Below are 22,227 nucleotides of genomic sequence, written 5' to 3'. Positions count from 1 at the left end.
ACTGATTTTCACGGGAGTGGGTTGTGACAGAGGATAAAGGAGGGCCAAAGCCACACACGAGTAATGGGCAAAAAAGAAGCTAAAAGCTCAGAATCTAAGATCCCCACACCGACATTCCCTACAATGGTACTCACCACTGACTTAAGCTGAAATGCCCAAACATGGTGTCTTTATGATTCTAGAAATGCACAGCACATAAGGCTTACAAGACTCTTACAGGGATCTTACTGCAAAAATAACTGAAATGAGTGGATCTGCCTCATTTCTCAAGTACCTTCTGTTAGGACCAATACATTCCCCTGAGTGAGGCAAGCTGGGATACTTGGGAAATGCGGTTTTACCATTTCCACCTCAACAGTGACTAAGTTCTACTTCCTGTCGTAAATGTGTTGGGTGAGTCCTGTTCTCACGCTTCCTCCTCCCAATCTACCTTTTATTTCCAGGTAATCTGATGTGTTAAGCTGCCTGGCATAGCCCTTTCACTGGTTTTCCTATTACGACCCAAGAAACAAAAACACTTTAAGCTTCTCTGGAATATTTAAGGATCTATAATAAGTTCAAATCTTTTGTGTGTGGCCTGCAGGTGAGCCACGCAGTACCATACAATTAACATAAATGACTTATATTAAGCTATTAAACAGACTGTTAAAAAGACATTCTCTTTGAGGGTTCCGAATTTATCAAATGGCCATTTTCAAAAATACTGTTTAAAGAGGAAGAAACCCAGCTTACTAGAAAGACATATTTAATCAACTTTTTAGAAAGTCAAAGAAAATTTTTGTGATATATAATGAAGTCTAATATAACTTTCTATATAAACAGCTATTTAACTTTCCATCCTTCCCCCAAGTATTTCTTATGCTGTAACACTCTTCAACTGATTTTTTTTTTTACTGGGTGCAACGAATTTACAGTTTTGTTTTTAAAGCTGTGGCACATGACTCTATTCTAAGTAGTGTGTGTTACAATTACAAGCCAACTCATTAAATACCTCATTAGTAATCTGGAAAAATCAATTTGCCTCACCTGTGACATTAGGATCACGCCTTGTTCTCCACTGCGGGACAAATACAGTGATGTTTCTGTTGCCAAGCTTCCAAAAATATTCAACCGCAATCGCAATTCCACGACAAGAAAAGAACTTTTTCAGACCATGGCTATATGAGAAAAAGTAAAATTTATTTCAGTTTAAAGCATGTTTAAAGTATGTTAAGTTTCACCATGATAACTTTAATTTAATAATTAATTATTTAATTTAATAATTTCCTCTAATAGTCTGCTGCTCTGCAAAGCCAAGAGAGAACCCATGATAGGAGGCAGGATTCTTAATAGCTCTGTGATTTCTGTTGTATTTTATTCAGTTCATTTAATTGAGTGTGCTTTTGTGGTAGAAGGCAGTTTTAGCTTCAGGGCAATACTTGTTTATTACACCTTTTATTTTTGTTTTCAGATAAAGAGCTCATTCTACAGAGCCCTAGTCCACGGGCCTCTAAGAATGTTTTATGAATTTTATGGAGGAATTTGTTGCTGAAGCACAAGCAGCTGTGATCAGAACTATTCCATGACATGGTCCTCACCACCACAACTTCCAAAGGCTTCGTGAATGCCTGTGGCTCCGGGAGGGCTGCATCCCCTTTCTGGAGAACTGTGAAAGTGACTCAGTTTACAGCTTCCAGGAGACAAGTTGAGGGCAAGGCTCAAATGAAACTACCTGGGGGCCATGGCCGTGATTTTGTTGAAGGAAGCAGAAAGCAGGCGGAAAATAAACACGGGACAGTACTGAACATGACTGAGTACACTTTTTCTGCAAAAGGCCAGGCACTGTCTGCTGCGCCACGGAACTGTCAACCGTTAGTAAAGGGGTGTAGCTAAATTCCATGTTTATAAAAACAGGTGGTGGCCAGATTTGGCCCCTAACTTGTAACCTCTGGTATAGAGGATTAAAAACTGTTCCCCACCTCAAAACCTGGTAACAAATTTCAAAAGAAAAGAAGAAAAATATTTAAAATTTATTCTCCAGCAGTTAAGTAAAAGTAAAGGTTTTATTTAAAAAGTGTTTTTAAAAGTTTGACATTTTGCAGGTGGTAATCCGTTTGTCTACCCATGAGTATTAGAAAAAGGGAGAAATCCCTCTGATGTTACAGTTGAGATTAGCATAATCTGTCCTCACCGCTTCAATGATCGCCTATGATGCAATGACAGTAAATTCTGCATTTTCAGTCCTGTCTTCTCACATCTCAGAACCACTTGGCAAGGCTTCCCTGGTGGCGCAGTGGTTGAGAGTCCGCCTGCCAATGCAGGGGACACGGGTTCGAGCCCTGGTCTGGGAGGATCCCACATGCCGCGGAGCAACTAGGCCCGTGAGCCACAATTACTGAGCCTGTGCGTCTGGAGCCTGTGCCCCACAACAAGAGAGGTCGCGATAGTGAGAGGCACGCACACCGCGATGAAGAGTGGGCCCCGCTCGCCACAACTAGAGAAAGCCCTCGCAACAGAAACGAAGACCTAACACAGCCATAAATAAATAAATTGAAAAAAAAAAAAACCACTTGGCAGGTACTTCCTTCACTCGGAGCACTGCCTCCTCAGGCACAAAGTGTCCCAAGTCACCCCCAGGCTCTGCTAATTCTAACCCACCTGCACTGACTCCAGTTAGACTAACCCTGAAATGGAGCCACACAGTCTCTGATTCTGCTCAGGGCCTTCTACAGCACCATTCTTCTACACAAATCCAGTGCCTGGCTTCGAGGGCGCCTCCACACCTGACTAGTCAGATGGCATCTGGCCAAAGCATACCTTCTGCTTCCACCACCATCCGTCATCACACTCTGGATTTTGGCCAGGTGGTCTTGCCATTTGACTCTTCCTGGGTTCTGAGCTTTTTCTTATCTCTTAAACCTCCTCCCCGAATGCCCTCAGGACCCAAGGCCAGTCTCTCTTCTTCTATGAAGCTGTCTCTAGACACAGGCCCTCAACCATCCCTCTTCTTTTCTCTGACTTGCTATCTTGTACTGTGCACCAGAACCACAGAATTTAGGAATGCATTTAAAGTCATGTTAGAGATAAAAAGAATGAAACACCTCTTGAGAGACAGAGCCACTTGCCCAGCTTGCACCGTCAGAGGGTGCATGAGCCGGGATTAGACTGACGTTTCCTCACTCCTGGGCCAGTGCCCTTTCAACTACCCCCCAGTGGTACTGTCCCCAACTAGATCTACATTCTCATGGAGCAGGAATGGGCTGGACCTGTAAGAAACATCTAACGTCCAGAAGAGTGGCTCAGAAATGCCTCCTTTTAGAGGCTAAAGCCCACTCTCTTCTCAGTGAACCATAAATAAGAGACTGCACAGGCATCAGCTATACCCCAGAAAAGGTATGCAAGTAAACAAACCCATTCTTGATGAAATAACTTAGCAGTGGTTTATTTATATAAAAGCATTTAAATATGGCAAGAATGTAGCAATATGACATTTATTACTGGGGTGGGGGGGTAGTTTTTGTACAGGGGGTCTTACCCTTGAGATAAATGCACTAAAAAAGCTTATAAAGTGTCTTCTTAGTTTATTCATCAGACACAAATGTGTATGAACTCTTTTTCTCTTCTTTTCCTTAAATGCTTCTGTTGATGGAAATAGTAGAAACTGGGTGGAAATAAAGTCCCCAGTCCATTACCTTGGGTCACTAAGGAAAAGGAGGGAAATGACAGTAGATAAAATTCTGCTGCCCTGGACCCCTCACAAGCTTAGATGGGGAAAGTGGAGTTTCTAGAAACATTAGCACTAAAACAAATTTCCGAAGGGTTAGTTATCCTCAGTGATAAGATCAAATCATTTTTTAATACCCTGAAAAATCTCTAGGGCTGTTTTAGGAGTAAATAGCAGTTCAAAATTCTGGTAGAGAACAAATGGACTAATCCATAAAACAACAGAAACAAAATCAAGTGGAGCCAAATTACTGACCTTAAAATAATACGAAGTGTCCTTGACCTTGCCTACTTTTACTCTCACACTCTGACCAGGCAAAAAATGTGCTGTCTCCTAGCCTCCCTGCAATCAAACCAGAGCAACTTGCTGACAGGTAAACTCAGACCAGTCGTCTTTTCTGACTCAGAGACAACGGGTATACATACAGTAACACCTCACTACGTCTGTGAAGGCCAAAGCTCTGGGGTTCCCAGATCCAAACATAGAATTAACAGATATTAAGCCTGAGAAGCCAGATGTGCAGGCTCTCAAGGGAGATTTAAACTCCTGTTTCCATAAACTTGGGAACAACTTATAATATCTGGTTGTTTTCCATATTGTAGCAGACAGTCAACTAGAAAGAGGGTCCAAAGCAGAGAGGAGATGGGTGATAAATACCTGATAAACACTCATGGCCGTCACAGAACCAAGACACGGCAGTGTGGGAAAAGAGTGAGAAACCCTCTGAGTTACCCAGGAAAGAATAATCCCTTTCTATAGCTTCCACTTAATAAAAATAGCCATGGAACCCTGATATAGCAAGACTAGCATGAAAAACGGTTAAAATGCAGAGGGAAGTGAAGGGACAAACCTCATCTACATGGAAAATTGTCTACACAGATAAGTCAGGTGCTCTTATGCTGAAGTTTCAGACTGACAAGAGACCGAGTGTTATCTGGCCTCCATGGTGACGCCTAGCCATACACCACAAACAATTTCCATTTACTCATCGTTTGACTCACTCATGGTGACAAATGGGAAAAACCAAGTAAAGATATGCATAATCAGCAGCATTAAGTAGGGTATTTTGGAATTTCTCACGGTGTGTTATAAACTGCAGACACCACGCTGGACAGACAAATAAACAAGGCTTTGCAGAAACCCAGGGATGGGTGGGCCTGAATGGCTCTAAGGTGGGGTTCAAACCTATTGCTTAAGAACTCAAATTTCCTTTTTAACTACTTCCTCAACTAGCTGGGTCAAATTAGTGAGGTTTACTCAGCAGTGCCTGAGCAACTCAAGACTTACGTATCCAATGTTGCCAAGGCCTAAAAATTCAACCTCAGCTTCTGTGGGAAGAGGCAGGGTGTGTGATGGCTCTGGAGAGTAACATCATGGGCCCAAATCTCATATCTGCATAATCTTGGACAAGATTTTTAGGCCATATCATATTATATACATTATAGATTAATTTTTACTTCACGAAACTGGTGTGAAGACGATATTTTAAAAGATAAAGTAGAGCACCTGACACATAACAAGTGTTTGCTTTAAGATTCCAAATATTTGGGGGGCTTCCCTGGTGGCACAGTGGATAAGAATCCTCCTGCCAATGCAGGGGACACGGGTTCGAGCCCTGATCTGGGAAGACCCCACATGCCGCGGAGCAACTAAGCCCATGCACCACAACTACTGAGCCTGCACTCTAGAGCCCGCAAGCCACAACTACTGAGCCCGCATGCTGCAACTACTGAAGCCCGCGCGCCTGGAACTCGTGCTCCGCAACAAGAGAAGCCACTGCAATGAGAAGCCTGCGCACCGCAACGAAGAGTAGCCCCGGCTTGCCGTAACTAGAGAAAGCCCGTGCGCAGCAACAAAGACCCAACGCAGCCAAAAATAAATAAAAATAAAATAAATACATTTATAAAAAAAAAAAGACTCCAAATATTTGTTGAAATGTAATCCAAATTGATTACTAGAATAGCAATTGGAATAGCAATATAAATGGGTGGTGAAAAATCATTTAAACAATCTTAATCTTTCTTAGTCTTTAATTCATTGATTCATTCAACCCATCGTCACTTAGTGGCTACTACGCGCCAGGCACCATGGACCTTGGGGGTAGTTCAGGGAACAGAACAGACATGCATCGCTTCTTTTATGGAATTTATAGTCTATAATTCACATATAGTATTGAAGCAATTGATTTAGAATAATGATTTTTTCTGACTTAAAAAAATTAAGGTGAAATTCACATAACATAAAATAATCATTTTAAAGTGAACAATTCAGTGGCATTTAGTACATTCACAATGTTGTGCAACCACCATTTATATCTTATGCCAAAACATTTCCATCACTCCAAAATAAAACCCTGTACCCATTAAACAGTTTCTTCCCAGAATAAGAGTTAATTTTAATTACTGATATTTTCAGATCTACATCAAATTAAGTATAAGTCTGTCTTCTTAGGATAATACATCCTTTGTAAAAGAGTTGCTTTTAAGTTGAGACACCTGTGAATTCAAAGAAAATCAAAATCCTCTCTCAAATAATCAGCTTGTGGGTTTCCCTTAGTGCACTAATTCAGCGGTTTTCAAAAGAAATGGTACTGTACTGAAGAGTGTTAGGAAATATGTGACACTGTTTTGGGGTGTCACAATGGCCGGGGGGCAGTACGGGCAAAGTAGGAGGGACTAGATAGATATGCAAAACACCCTGTCCTGGATAGCCAGTGCCACTCTAAATTCCAATAGCGACCCCTCTGAGAAATATACTAGTTACCACAAAAAGGTTTTTTAAAAGTGTCATTATCACTGCTCATTCTACCTTAATTTGCATTTCTTAGTCTTTGAACACCAATTTGGGAAATCTCTCCATACACAGAAAAATGAGAAAGGATTAATATTACTCATAATCGTGACCTAAATTTTATATCATCATTTGGCTCAAGAAATTGTAACAAGGAGGAACTACTGTGGGGCTTGGACCGTGAGTGATTGAAATTGCACTTTACATTTTTACTTAGATAATGCTATGCAGCTGTGGGTCATTTGCTGGGTTTCCCCCAAAAGAACTGCCAAAAAACAAAGTGAAATGACAATAAACAGTATTATTTGGAAATGAAGACAAGTATATTACACATTTTTACTGCCTATATTCAAACTTTAACATATGAAATGCTGGCATTTTCTTCTTTTTTTGACAGCAAAGTACAGCACCATTCAAAAAAATAAAAATCAAAAGAATCTCTGTATTTTAAAAAATAGATACTAAAATATTTATAGATGGAAATGAAATATCTGAGAATTCCTTCAAAATGGGTGAAAGGCAGCAGGTGGGGGTATAGGTGAAACAATGTTTGAAATGATGAAACAAGACGGGCCATGTACGTGATGGGCACATGGGAATCCCAAATGAAACCAACACAGAATTCATCCTATTATCTTGTGAATTTCTTTGAAAATTCTAACCAAAAAAATCAAAAAACAAAAAATAATGAATACATAATAAATGTGTATTTTAATAATAAAATTCACTTTATTTTTCAATTTTTTAAGTATTCCTGAAAAATCAGGGGACTGATCTTTTAGAACTCCTAGGAAAGAGGTCACATAAACATTCAGCAATTCAGAAAAGTACAGCTGACTCTTGAACAACACAAGGTTTGAACTTCAAGGTCCACTTAAACGTGGATTATTTTTTCCAGTAGTAAATACTACAGTACTGTATGATCCGAGGACGCAGAACAGCTTTATGGAGGGCTGAATGGTAAAGTTACTTTGCCTGGGCAGAGGGCCGGTGCCCCCTAACTCCACATCGTTAAAGGGCCAACTGTATTTCAATGACTTCATTCCATGTCCAGGTGCCCCTTTTCTTGAACTGCAGCTACTTAAATGCTAAACCTTGAAGACTTCTTCAAAACCAGTGGAGTGACTGGTTTTGAAAACCGGAGGGAGACCACCTAGCAGTTGTTGAAATGGCGCGATAAAGATGTCCTTTAGGACAGGGCAAAAGGCTGTAGCAAGTGAAACTCAGGGGGCCGAAACCCGCCTGATGTCAAACAGCTGGTCCACAGTGAGGTGGAGACTCTCTGACCCCCAAACTCTCCTTAGTCACTATATCAAACCGCCCCTTAGAGAACAAATCCAATCCCACACTGGAAGTATAAAATCAGAATCCTAAGAGGGTTCCAAGACAGGCTAAATAGAAACGATCATTTAACTCCTTTTACTAAAAACAAATATACAAACTTTTAGTAGGAGCAGAGGCCCATAAAGAAGCTCAAACTGAAGAATTTCCTTAGAAAGGAAATTGCTATCACTCTATCAACGAAAGTATAACAGAAGTACATCACACCTATTATCCCTGCACATACATGGCTAAAGACCTGGCATGCTGTACATAAAAAGAAAAAATCTTTTTTGTCTTAAGCTTCATCCTCGTATTCAAAACCTAATGGTGTTCATGGCATTAAGAACCTAAGGATTTAAAAGTCTCTTTACTGCTTATCACTGGGAAATGCAATGTGAAAAGGCAAGTTTTCTATCATTCCTTGCTCTCAGAAATACAGGTTCAGCAGAGTGAAGAAAGTGTATACGATGCCAGAGGATGGAATAACAAAACTTTCCCAATCAGCTGTTCTCTTCTTTCTTTTTGTCAGGTAAGGCTATAGGTCAACTACAAAGACGCACAGGATAGTTCCTACAAACACATGCAATTCTGAGACATGGCTAAGAGGCCTACTGAAAACTATAATTTGAAGAGAATGGACTTACGTAATTGCAACATTGCTCCCATCTATAACAATGTGCTTCAAATCCGTTCTCCCTGGTTCATTTTTTAATTCCAGCTTGTAGGGTACTTTCAGAGTATCTCGAAATCTTTGAACCCCAGTAACTGAGGAATCGATATGCTCAGAAGGTCCTGCCAACCTTGCATCGGTAACTGAAGGTAACAGCTGGGGCAGCGGCACTGGTGGAGAAAGGGGTGGACAATTTGGTTTAGACTGAGGAGAGGTACAACACCTCGAGCGGTTTTCACAGGCAGACTTCATATTATTTGGAAGCAAGGGTTCTGCTTGCTGCTGCACACCATTTTCAGGAAAAACTGGAATTCTGGGCTGGTGACTTGAAGCTCCTCTTGAAACAAAACTGACAATTTCTTTGGGACTTGAAGGGGCTAGAGAGGGTAAAAGGCCATCAGTTTCAAGGTCTATATTACAAATGTAGTTCTGATTTGAACTCCAGATTTCTTGTTTCTGTTCTATTGGCACTGTTCTGAAAGTATTAATTTTGCAATTTGAGGTACATGGTTTCGATTCTACTTTGAATGGTAACTGAGAAAAATTTTCTACCATATTTTGCTGTGTGTGAGTCTGTGTTTTCTTTGGAGTGGAATCTGCTGTAAGCTCATTTATGCTGCCACAAACACCTTTATTTTTGGTTCTGTTGGTCTCTGGATACACAGTACCAGGTGGAAATTCTCTGTCTTCTTGGAATCTTTTATTTTCCTTTTCAATTTCCTCCAAGAGTAATAATGGTTCAGTAGATGGCCCATACTCCCTAATGACCTTTTCTACAATTTCTTGGGAATAGCCCATGGTTTTAAAAAAGTTTACAAGAATGTTGTATTCCATTTCCTCAGTAGTGTCTTTTACATCTGGACTTAAATTTTCGGCATCAGTAGAAGAATCAGATAGGTCAATGATTACACTTCCAGCTAATGTCTTACCATCATGTAAAAGCTCTCCCTCTTGAACATTTTCCAAAGAAAACTGTTTCTTGGTACGCCTTTCTTCAGAATCAGAAAACCTCCTCTTGTGACAAACTCTGTCTTTGGAAAGCGCCTCTTCATCTGGCGTTACACCATTTATTGGAACAAAAAGTACATCTTGTGAACTAGAAAAGACTGTGTCCATTTGTTTTGTAAGCTCAGAAACAGGAGTCCCAGCTTTATTTCTTGCCTCTTCCTGCAAAACAATTTCATCTCTGGAAATATTCAGCCCTGTGGCAGCATTCTGTGTAAACTCTGTTTGTTTAGAATCTCTAATTTCAATTACATCATCATCTCCTGTTTCAAATAGATTCTCCTCACCTTGGGTGAGTGCCAAAAGTTCTTTTTTCAAGGAAGTGGGTAAAATCAACAAGTCCATTGTGTAACTGTCTGCACGAGCTTCAACAAATTGTTTAAATTCCCTTTTTACCTCTGATTCTTTTTGGCTGTTGGGTAGGTTCTCATTATTCTCGAAGAGCTTTACAAACTGCTGAATGTGACTCCTAGCCATGACCACAGCTTCGGCACTTCCTCTGATGCCAAGAAGACCAATGTCAAGAATGCAGAGATCGGCACAGGTGTCCTGAATCAAGCTCTTCAGAAACAGGCTCTGTGCCCCAACAAAAATGCAGTGCATGGCCTTGGGGTAACATTCTCTTTCTTCTAGTTCGGGTTCACAGATTCCTTTAATATATTCCTGTAAAGAGAAAATAAGAAATTAGATCAATTTACAAAAGCTCCTTACAGCACATTACTATGTTACACATGAAATTACAAATATCAAGCTGCACAAAAGTCAAAAGCATGTTAATATCCTTGGAAAAAATACCACGTTTTAACTGAAATATTTAAAATAACAGATATAAGTCACTTAATTGTTTTCAGAGGAACTAAAACTTTGCATCTAAGTCTAAAAAGTAGGTATTTGTAACATTTTCAATAGTGTGTCTTGCAATGTGATCTTAGGAGTTTGCCCAGCTGCACAGTGGATAATGACAAGACTGGATTTATTTATGTCTATAAAGAGTAAACATCTTTGCTTGCTACTACTAGTCATTTATTACTACTATGACATAATTAAGAGAGAAGATAATCAAATCAAATGATTTACTCCAGAACAAACCTTGACTTTTGTTTTGCTACTATTGTTTCCAGATGAAACAGACTGATTTTTTTGAAGGCATTTAAAAACAAGATCAGTTTAACAAAAAAGTTCTTCTAGCTGGCTGGAACAATGTATATACCCTATATACTTTTACGTCTGTTTTCCAAGAAAGACCAGACTATTTAAATGTAGATCTAAATATAAAGAACCATAGAATGCTGAAGAGTACTGCCTTTCTCAGATATAAAGCTACGGTTTCCAGTGAAATTTGGTGTTGAAAGAGGCCTGAAGGAGGTAAAAAAGGGAACTGGGTTCTTAAGCAATTAGGCTGCCACTGGAGGCTGAAGTGTGAATCAAATAAACGTGCAAAAAGCACTCAGACCAACAGTGGAGCATACTTGTTAATAACCTGGGCACTGGAGCCAGTTCCTAGGCTCAAATTCCAGCCATGCAACTGGTGACCTTGCTCAAGTTACCTAACCCTTCTGAGCCCAGTTTCTGCAACAGTGAAAGAGAGAGAGGCTAGTGCAATCTCAGGTGTTCTGAGGAAATTCAAAGAAATAATAAACGTAAAGTTCTGACAATAGTGTCTCACACGTGCTTACTAAATAATAAACACTGTTACTTCAAATTATCAGTGAGAGCTTTCTGGACAGACATCTGTAAGAAATGAGCCTGGCGATATCTGATCTATACGTTACACTAAAATCAGAATGGCGTTATCCAAAATGGTGCTATTTAGAAAAGTTCAGCCTGTGCAACCGGTTACAATGAGGCTTTACAAACTTGCACCTACTATGTACACTTGCTGTTATAATGGCCACATGTCCTCCACTAGAATTTATATACAAATGTGTACATATTCCTTGTTTACACATTTCAAACTACAAGATTCCTACAAGGAGATGAAACACCAGAAATACAAGGAAAACATCAAGGGGAAAAGCTCAACCCACGCAGTATAATAATGTTCAGTCATGAGTTCTTTACTCTCTTATGTCCTTTTGGATAAACGAGGAATATCTATGGGCTTGGCGGTATGAATGAACCTTTGTCAAGTAAGTGGCTTGCAAGTATTTTCTCCTAATCTATAGTTTGTCTTTTCATCCTCCTTTGTGACAGAAAAAGTTTTTGATTTTAAGGAAGCCCATTTATTGGTTTTTTCTTCACTAAGACTTAGGTCCCAAAGATTTCTCGTGTGTTAGCATCTAAAAGTTTTACATTTAAATCTATAATCCATTTTGAGTTCATTTTTGTTATCAAATGCGAGGCTTTGTTCGAGGTTCATTTTTTGCTTATGGATATCCAGTTGCTCTAGCATTCATCATTTCCTGAAAAGACTATCTTTTCTCTATTGAATTGCTTTTGCCTGTTCGTCAAAAATCAGTTGGCCAAACTTGTGTGGGTCTATATCTGGGTTCCCTATTCTGTCCCATCAACTTATGAATTTATCCCTTCACCAATACCATACAGTCTTGACTATTATAATTATCTAATGTCTTAAAATTGGACAATGACTGCTCCCACTTTATTCTTCTTTTAAAAATTATTTTTAGCTATTCTAGTTTCTCTGCCTTTCCAAATCAAATTTTAGCATCATCTTATTTAGCAATTATGTTAAACTTGCACATTGATTTGAGGACAAATGACATCTGCTGACTCTTCTGATGCATGAACATGGTATGTCTCTCCATTTCTCCGGATCTTTGCTTTCTTTCATCACTGTTTTATAGTTTTGAGCATACACATTTTGAGTCCTATACACGTTTTATGAGGTTTACACCCAAGTATTTCATTTTTTTGAGCAACTGAACATGGCACTGCATTTTAATTTTGGTTCCTATGTGTTCATTGCTAATAAATAGAAATACAATTGATTTTTGTATATTGATCATATATCCTGTGACCCTGCTGATCGTATTTCTAATTCTAGGATTTTTTTCTTCTAGATACCCTGGGATTTTCTATGCAATTACGTCATTTCCTTTTGGTTTTTTTTCTGACCTATATGCCTTTTACTTTCTTGCCTTATTGTACTGGTAGAACTTCCAGCACTGTGCTGAAAAGCAGTGGTGAGAGCTGACATGCTTGCTTTTGTTCAGTCTTTGGAGAAAACATTCAATCTTTCACCATTAAGTTACACTTTTTATAGATATTCTTTATCAAATTAAGGAAGTTACCCTATATTCCTACTTTTCTAGGAGCATAAACATGAAACATGAGCGTTGAAACTTGTTAAATGCCTTACTAAATCAATTGATGTAATCATGTTATGATTTCACTTCTTCAGCCTATTAGTATGATAGATTACATTAACTGATTTTTCAATATTTAACCAGCCTTCTATCCCTGGAATAATCACCACTTGGTCATGATGTATAATTTTTTTATACATTGATGGATTCTATTTGCTATATTTTGTACTGCCTTGTCTGGTTCTAGCATCGGGAAAATGCTGATTACGAATGAATATAGGAGTGTTCTCTGCCCTTGTATTTTCTAGAAGACATTGTGCAGAATTGGTGTTAACTCTTTTAAAAACACTTTGTAGACTTCTCCAGTGAAACAGCTTGGCTCAGCGATTTCTTTTATGAGAATTTTTTTTCCTAATATTTATTTATTTGGCTGTGCCGAGTCTCAGTTGCAGCACATAGGGTCTTTACTGTCACACGCAGGAGCTTCATTGCGGCATGCAGGATCTAGTTTCCCCGACCAGGGATCTAACCCAGGCCCCCTGCATTGGGAGCGCAAAGTCTTAACCACTGGACCACCAGAGAAGTCCCTTTTATGAGAGTTTTATTTTTATTTTTTTTAACATCTTTATTGGAGTATAACTGCTTTACAATGTTGTGTTAGTTTCTGCTGTATAACAAAGTGAACCAGCTATATGTATACATTTATCCCCATATCCCCTCCCTCTTGTGCCTCCCTCCCACCCTCCCTATCCGGCCCCCCCCACCCCCCCGCATCTAGGTGGTCACAAAACACCGAGCTGATCTCCCTGTGCTATGCAGCTGCTTCCCACTAGCCATCTATTTTACATTTGGTAGTGTATATATCTCAGAGCTACTCTCTCACTTTGTCCCAGCTTACCCTTCCCCCTCCCCGTGTCCTCAAGTCCATTCCCTACGTCTGCGTCTTTATTCCTGTCCTGCCCCTAGGTTCTTCAGAAGCATTTTTTTTTAAAGATTCCATATATATGTGTTAGCAAACAGTATTTGTTGTTCTCTTTCTGACTTACTTCACTCTGTATGAGTCTCTCAGCCCATCCACCTCACTACAAATAACTCAATTTCATTTCTTTTTATGGCTAAGTAATATTCCATCGTATATATGTGCCACATCTTCTTTATCCATTCATCTGTTGACGGACACTTAGGTTGCTTCCATGTCCTGGCTATTCTAAATAGTGCTGCAATGATCATTGTGGTACGTGACTTTTTTTGAATTATGGTTTTCTCAGGGTATATGCCCAGTAGTGGGACTGCTGGTTCATATGGTACTTCTATTTTTAGTTTTTTAAGGACCCTCCATACTGTTCTCCAAAGTGGCTGTATCAATCTACATTACCCTCTCCAGCATTTATTGTTTGTAGATTTTTTGATGACGGCCATTCTGACCGGTGTGAGGTGATACCTCATTGTGGTTTTGATTTGCATTTCTCTAACGATTAGTGATGCTGAGCATCCTTTCATGTGTCTGTTGGCAATCTGTATATCTTCTTTGAAGAAATGTCTATTTAGGTCTTCCGCCCATTTTTGGATTGGGTTGTTTGTTTTTTTGATAACTGAGGTGCATGAGCTGCTTGTATATTTTGGAGGTTAATCCTTTGTCAGTTGTTTCGTTTGCAAACATTTTCTCCCATTCTGAGGGCTGCCTTTTTGTCTTGTTTATGGTTTCCTTTGCTGTGCAAAAGCTTTTAAGTTTCATTAGGTCCCATTTGTTTATTTTTGTTTTTATTTCAATTTCTCTAGGAGGTGAGTCAAAAAGGATCTTGCTGTGATTTGAGAATTTTAAAATTATTAATTCAATTTCCCTAACGGCTGTAGGTCTATTCAAATTATCTATTTCATATTGGGTAAGTTATGGTAGTCTGCACTTTTTGAGGAACTGGCTAATTTCATCTAAGTTGTCAAATTTACGTGTGTAAAGTTGTAGGATTTCCTTATCTTTTTGATGTCTGCAGGGTCTGTAGCTGATATCCTGATTATTAGTAATTTATGTCTTCTTCAGTGTTGCTGAAGTTTGTCAATTTCACTGACTTTTTTTCCCTAAAGAACAAGCTTGTTGTTTCATCGAGTTTATTATTTCTGTATTTTCAACTTCACTGACCTCTGCTCTTTATTTCCTTTCTTTTGCTTACTTTGAGTTTATTTTACTCATCTTCTTCTAGTTCCTAGAGGTGAAAGCTTAGATTATTGATTTGAGACTTCTTTTTTAATGTAATATGTGTTATAAATTTCTCTTTCAGGCGACTTCCCTCGTGGCGCAATGGTTAGGAATCCGCCTGCCAGTGCAGGGGACACGGGTTCAATCCCTGGTCCGGGAAGATCCCACATGCCACGGAGCAACTTAGTCCGTGCGCCACAACTACTGAGCCTGCGCTCTAGAGCCCGCAAGCCACAACTACTGAGCCTGCATGCCACAACTACTGAAGCCCATGCGCCTAGAGCCCGTGCTCCGCAACAAAGAGAAGCCACCGCGATAAGAAGCCCACACATCAAAACGAAGAGTAGCCCCTGCTCACCGCAACTAGAGAAAAGCCCATGCGCAGCAACGAAGACCCAATGCAGCCAAAAATAAATAAATATATTTTAAAAATTTAAAAATATTTCTCTTTCAGCACTGCTTTAGCTACATCTCACAAATTTTGATATACATTATTTTCATTTTCCTTCAGCTCAATGTATTTTAAAATTTCTCTTCAAGTTATCTAATATTTAGAGGTCTGTTGTTGAGTTTCCAAGTATCTGGATATTTTCTCGTTATCTTCCTGTTACTGATTTCTAGTTTGATTCCTTTGTGGTCAGAGAACACACTCTGTATGATTTCAGTTCTTTTGAAATTTGTTGAGATTTGTTTTACGCCCAGGTTATGATCTATCATGATATACATTCCGTGGGCATTGAAAAGAATGTGCATTCTGTTGTTGCTGGGCAGAGTGTTCTATAAACATCAATTAGAACCTGGTTGGTTGGTGGTGTTGAGTTCTCTTATATCCTTGCGGATTTTCTGTCTCATGATTCTATCAACTGTTGAGAGAAACATGTTGAAGCCTCCAACTACTACTGTAGATATGTCAATTTCTCCTTTCAGTTCTACCAGTTTTTGTTTTAACTATTTTGCAGCTCTATTATTAGGAATATACACATTTAGCAATGTTATGTCTTCTCAGTAAATAGACCCTCTCTTCACTCTGAAGGCTACTTTGTCTGACAGTAATATTGCCACTCCAGCTTCCTTTTGGTTAATGTTTACACAGTATATTTTCCCCTCCTTTTAATTTTAACTTACCTATATCATTATATTTGAAATAAGTCTCTTGAAGACACCACACAGTTTGGTTGTTTTTTAAATCCATTCTGATAATCTCTTTTAAATTGGTGTGTTTAGACTGTTTAATTTTAATGAAAGTATCGGTAAGTTTGGATTTAAGCTACCATTTGTTTTTCTGCCTGTTCCCTATTTTTAATTCCTTTTTTCCCTATCTGGCCTTCTTGTGCATTATGCAAACATTTTTTAGTATTACAATGTAATTTACTGCATTTTTTACTGTATCTCTTTATGTAGTTTTTAAAGTAGTCATGCGATCAATTACATACTTAATTTTCACAGTCCACTTAAAATCAAGAGTCTATCATTTCAATAGGAATGTATAAACCTTACCACCCATACTATTCATGTTTTTTATTTTCTATATCTTATGATGCTTTGACATCTTGGGAGGCCTTTCAGACCTGGGGAGAGACTTACCCGCCCAGCTAGCTAATTCCTAGGAGTTGCGGCCAGCCTGCTTAGAGCATGCCTTTCGAGTACAGTGCTGTGCCCCCACCCCTTCTCCTTATCTAATTCACAAATCAAGCCCTGTATCAAGCCAGGACCAGGTACCAAACAACTAAGGACAGCCCCTATGCCCCAAAGCCGGCAGGGATTATCCAAACTAGCCAATCCTAAACTGTTTACCCTACCCTGTTTACCCTGCTATGCCTTTCCCCTTACTCCTGCTTCTGCCTCCTGCCAAAAACCTGATGGCCCTGCAAGGTGAGGCATGCCCTCTTGTCTTGGGAAATGTTAAGTAATCAAAATCTTCTTTCAATGGCATTGACTTCTCCGTGCCATCACTCAGTCACCTCCATAACTTAAACTCCTATGGGTATAAGTTTTAGAACACCACCATCATATGGGTTCCTTTACCCTCAGTCTCTACCCTCCCTGCTCTCTCTTGTATGTTACAGCTATCTCATCAATTCCACATACATACATTTGAAATCCTATCAGGTGATGTCATAAACTTTCAACCATTAGCTCACTTTAAAGAACTCAACAGGAGAAAGTAATCTATTGTATTTACCCAGATATAGTATATCATTTCTGTCTGAAGAACTTCCTTCAGCAATTCTTTTCCAGCAGGCTACTGGCAATGATTTTAGTGTTTTCTTCAACCGAGAATGCTTTATCATGCTTTATTTCACTTTCATTTCACTTGACAGAAAATTCTTGGTTAACAGTCCTTTTCTTTCACCGCTTAAATAATATTGTGTCACTTCTCTGGTCTCCATGGTTTCTGATGAGAAATCTGTACTCATTGTAGTTGCTGTTCCCTGAACTGTGTTTTTGTCTTGATGCTTTCATGATTTGTAATGTGTCTTCAGTTTTCAGCAGTGTGGTTATGACATGTTTGGTGTGGAATTCTTTGAGTTTATTATGCTTGAGTTCACAGCTTCTTGAATCATTATGTTTACATCTTCTGCCAAACTTGGGAAGTCTTCAGCTATTATTTCTCCAAATATTTTTTTTAGCACCACACTTTCTCCTCTACTCACCTTGTTCAGATTAAATAACTTCCATTGTTCTATCTTCAAGTTCATTGACTCCTCTGTCATCTCCATTTAAAAACTGAGTTCAGGGACTTCCCTGGTGGTCCAGTGGTAAACAATCCGCCTTCCAGCGCAGGGGATGTGGGTTCGAGCCCTCGTCAGGGAACTAAGATCCCACATGCCGCAGGGCAACTAAGCCCTCGCGCCACAACTACTAAGCTTGCACGCCTTAACTAGAGAGCCTGCATGCTGCAAACTACAGAGCCCATGCACCACAACTACAGAGCCCACACACCCTAGAGCCTGCACACCACAACTAGAGAAGAGAAAACCTGCACTCCACAACTAGAGAGAGAAGCCCGTGTGCCACAACGAAGAGCCCTCACGCTGCAACGAAAGACCCTGTGTGCTGCAACTAAGACCTGACGCAGCCAAAAATTAATTAATTAATCTTCAAAAAAATAAAAAAATAAAAACTGAGTTCATCCAGAGAGGTGTTATTTAGGTTATTGTAGTTTTCAGTTCTAACCTTTCCATTTGGTTCTTCTTTATGTCTTCTATTTCTTTGCTGAAACTTTCTATTTTTCTATTAGCTTTAAGAGTACTTGTGATTGCTTGTTGGAGCATTTTTATAATACATGTTTTAAATTCTTTGTTAAATAACTCCAACACCTGTGTCATCTTGGCATTGGTGTCCACTGTTTTTTCTCATGAGATTTGATATTTTCCTCATTCTTCATATGCCAAGTAATTTTGTATTGTATCCATTTTGAATATTATGAGTTCTGTGTCTTGTTTAAACCCATGATGAATGTCAACATTTCTGTTCTAGCAGGTAATTGACCTAGCTAGATTCAGGCTGCAAGCTGTACCCAGTCTTCTGTGAGCTGTGGTGCCAATATCAGTTCAGTTTTTAAAGCCTCTGCAGTGCTATTTGTATCTGTCCCACATGTGCGATACCCAGTGGCCAATCTGGGACCTGGATGGTGGTTTTTCTATTGTTCTCCAAAGTCTTTGTTGTGCTGATAAGGAGTAGATCCATGCATGTGTGTAGCTTGGGGATGAACCTAGGAGATCACACACAACTTTTATGGAGTCATTTTCCTGAGCTCCTCCCTCTCTGCCATCTTTCTAGTGTTTTCTGGTTCCCTGGGCTCTTCTTTTCAGTCCTCCAGTCAGAAAGATGGGGCTTTGGTTACCCCACTTTGCCTTACACTTCTGCAACTGTGCCTGGTCCATCCAAAGGACAGAGAGGGAGAGAAAGCAATGAGACTGGCCCCATCCTCCTGGAACCACAACCCCACCAATCAGAGAGGAAGGTTCTCCTCCTTCAGAATTTTGGCTCCTGCAAGCTCCCACTGCCACCATCATGGGACTGTTTGGAAACTGGTGTGCAATGGAATGAAGAAAAACAAAAACGGATTTTCGCACAGTATTACATACTCCATTTTCTGCCCCTTGAGTTAAAACTAGAGGGCTTCTCCAGGGGCTCCTTTTGTGCCCTAGTGCCCATTTCCACTTCCAGATTAGGCTGTATTGAGTTCAGGCTGAGGGATAACAATGGAAAAAATGATAAACTCACCACTGGTTTGGTGGTACTGTGAATTCTGGTTTTCTTTCCCAATCTGCCTGCTACTGTTTACTTTTCAGAGTCCTTAAATAGCTGTTCCATGCATTCTGTCCAGGTTTTATCACTATATTCACGGGATTGGCAGGGTAGAGTCTATCTTACTCAGAACTGGAGCTGCTCCCTGCTGCCTGCTAATATGTAAATGATGCTGCCTATTTAGCGTAAGTAAGTGTATGGTTGAATTCACAGGAGTCAAATACTGCTGACTACTATGCAGCCACTGGATAAGAAAAAGTGGATTACATCCACTCAGTGGAATGCCAGCAACAGTAAGCCAGCCTGGAAAGAAGAGGTTTCTTCTCCAGATAACAGACTTCCGGAAAAAAAAAAATCCTCTCAAACAAGGGCTAATTCTCTAATTGATCCAAGGTAAAGGCCACTTATCAACAGATCCTGCCCAGACACAAGGCTTCCAACTGGCTTTTCAGATTTAGTATGAAACATTAAAAAAAAAAACAAACCCATGTCAGAAGAAAGTTTGGCAAATATGAAGACAGAAAGCAATAAAGTAGAACACAAAATAGAGAAAAACTGGAGGAAAGTAGGTAATGCAGGGTAGAAAAGAAAACTTAAACAAAATTTTAATTACTGCTTTCAAACAGATATAAGACGATAATGAATTCATAAAACAGATATCAAAATGCTAAGAAAAAAAATAATCAGAATAAGAGCACTAGCAAATTACAAACATGATGGCCAAAACAGTCAATAGAAGAACCGAAAGACTAAGTGGAAGAAATCCCTCCAAAAGTATCAGAAAAAGAAAGAAATGAGAGAAAAGAAACTTTAAACGTCCATCTAGGATATCCTAAATCCAAATAACTGGCATTCCAAAAAGACAGAATGGCACTTAATAAAGAAATAACACAAATCATTTCCTGGAACTAAAATGCATAAGACCCCATGCATTAGTGAAAAAAGTTACATTAAGTCTTGTTTGGGAGCCAATGCACCCAGATCCCACCTTGAAAGGGTCCACAGAATATCCAAGCCTGATTACTTTTTAAAGGCCCACCAGAGAAAAATCCTGTGGGCGGGGTGGGAATAGGGCACACATAAAAGAATGATAATCAGAATGTCAAATTCTCAGTAGCAAGTCTGGATGGTCGGGGTAAACAGGGTAGCAATGCATTCAAAATGCTAAGGGAAAATGATCTTCAATCTATAATTCTGTAACAGCCACATTACATACCACATATAGAGCAGAATAAAGACATTTCTAGCATGCCAAAGGCTGAGAAAATTACTCCCATGGATTCTTTTCTTGAGAAACTATTTTAAGATGAAGGCCACCAAAAATATGAGAGATAAAGTAATTAGTAAATTCCATCCAAGAGTGGCAAATAGAAGGCCACAGATTTTAGCCATGCAGCAGATAAGCTGAGCAACCAGCTGACTGGAGGAGGGAAGAGGACTCCAGGGGTGTTCTCCCAGAAAAAGAGGCTTAAAGAATAGTTAAGATATAAAGGAATATTTATATCTTAAGATGTAAAGGAATATTTGTAAAATATTACGGATGTTTAAAGCAAATTTCATAAGTAGGTGAGGAAAGGGCAGATAAAAATCCCAGGAAAAATTAAAAGCTATACCAGAAAGAGAACATAATGTAATATAATAAAGTACTTGGCCTTGCAACAAGTAGTATTTATATGTCATAATTATATAAACCTGTTTCTTGCTTTAACTAAAAAAAAAAAAAACAAAAAACAAACAAACAAACAAAAAACTATGTTGGTGTCTTAGTCTGTTTGGGCTACTGTAACAAAATACCAGACTGGGTGGCTTATAAACAACAGATATTTCTTTCAGCTCTGGAGGCTCGAAGTCCAAAATCAGGGTGCCAGCACGGTCGGGTGAGGGCCCTCTTCCAGACTGCAGACTTCTTGTTGTGTCCTCACATGGTGGAAGGGGCAATGGAGCTCTCTCAAGCCTCTTTTCTAAGGGTATTAATCTCATCCATGGGGGTTCTGTCCTCATGACCTAATCACCCCCCAAAGGCCCCATTCTCCTAATACCATCACATTGGGCATGAGGATTTCAACATTCATTAATTTTGAGGAGACACAAATATTCAGACCATAGCAATTGAGAAAATGGGCCTAGTTTTTGCCTCATCATTTATCTTAAAGAAAGTGAATAATGCCTAATATTGATAAGAAATAGCAGTGTATTATTTATAATTATTTAGGTAAACATCAGAATAGCTAAAAACAATGAGAAGTAGTTACTTTCAGGAAGCTGGGGTGGGGTAGAAGCAAAGGGACTGCTATTCTTAATAAAAACTCTCAGTAGTACTTGATTTGTTTTAACCATGTGCATATATTATTTTATTACATTCCCTACTTCCTAATTTTTTTTTTTAATTTATTTTAATTTATTTATTTTTGGCTGCGTTGGGTTTTCGTTGCTGCGCGCTGGCTTTCTCTAGTTGCGGTGAGCGGGGGCTACTCCTCGTTGCCGTGCGCGGGCTTCTCACTGCCGTGGCTTCTCTTGTTGCGGGGCACGGGCTCTAGGTGCGCGGGCTTCAGCAGTTGTGGCTCGCGGGCTCTAGAGTGCAGGCTCAGTAGTTGTGGCACGCGGGCTTAGTTGCTCCGCGGCATGTGGGATCTTCCCAGACCAAGGCCTGAACCCGTATCCCCTGCAATGGCAGGTGGATTCTTAACCTCTGCGCCACCAGGGAAGCCCCCCTACTTCCTAATTTTAATAAAAAAGTTTAAAAGTGGATGCATAACATGCTGTGATGCTGTATGACAAGATTATAGAGGGCCTCAGGAGAGCTCCTATTGTGTAAGCACTAGGAAGACTGGCAGAGAAATGCCCAATACAAGCACAGCTGTCTGACATTATCCCCCAAATAACCAAAACTATTAATGCAAGATTAACTGCATAGATTTGAGGAAGAGCTGTGCTAGGAGCTTGTTATAGCTTCACATACCCAAAACTCCTTTTTGTTTGTGTGTGCCCTAACAGGAATGAGTAATTATCCCTTGAGATTCAG

The 22,227-nt window shown here is 39.5% G+C and overlaps 1 protein-coding gene across 1 annotated transcript in view; it reads right to left on the bottom strand.

Annotated features, from left to right (window-relative positions):
- The window catches only part of N4BP1 (NEDD4 binding protein 1), a 48,691-nt gene that overhangs the window by 11,345 nt on the left and 15,119 nt on the right, over positions 1 to 22,227 (bottom strand). The window contains exons 2-3 of the mRNA XM_068527626.1: positions 8,461 to 10,154; positions 1,027 to 1,157 (exon numbers count right to left, since the gene is read on the bottom strand). Of these exons, the coding sequence (XP_068383727.1) occupies positions 1,027 to 1,157; positions 8,461 to 10,154 (1,825 nt within the window). The remainder of the gene's footprint in view (positions 1 to 1,026; positions 1,158 to 8,460; positions 10,155 to 22,227) is intronic.

The sequence above is a fragment of the Eschrichtius robustus genome, chromosome 19 (genome assembly GCF_028021215.1).
Source record: "Eschrichtius robustus isolate mEscRob2 chromosome 19, mEscRob2.pri, whole genome shotgun sequence".
NCBI lineage: Eukaryota > Metazoa > Chordata > Mammalia > Artiodactyla > Eschrichtiidae > Eschrichtius > Eschrichtius robustus.
The sequence above is the reverse complement of the archived record's forward strand: the minus strand, read 5'-3'. Positions and strand labels throughout refer to the sequence as shown.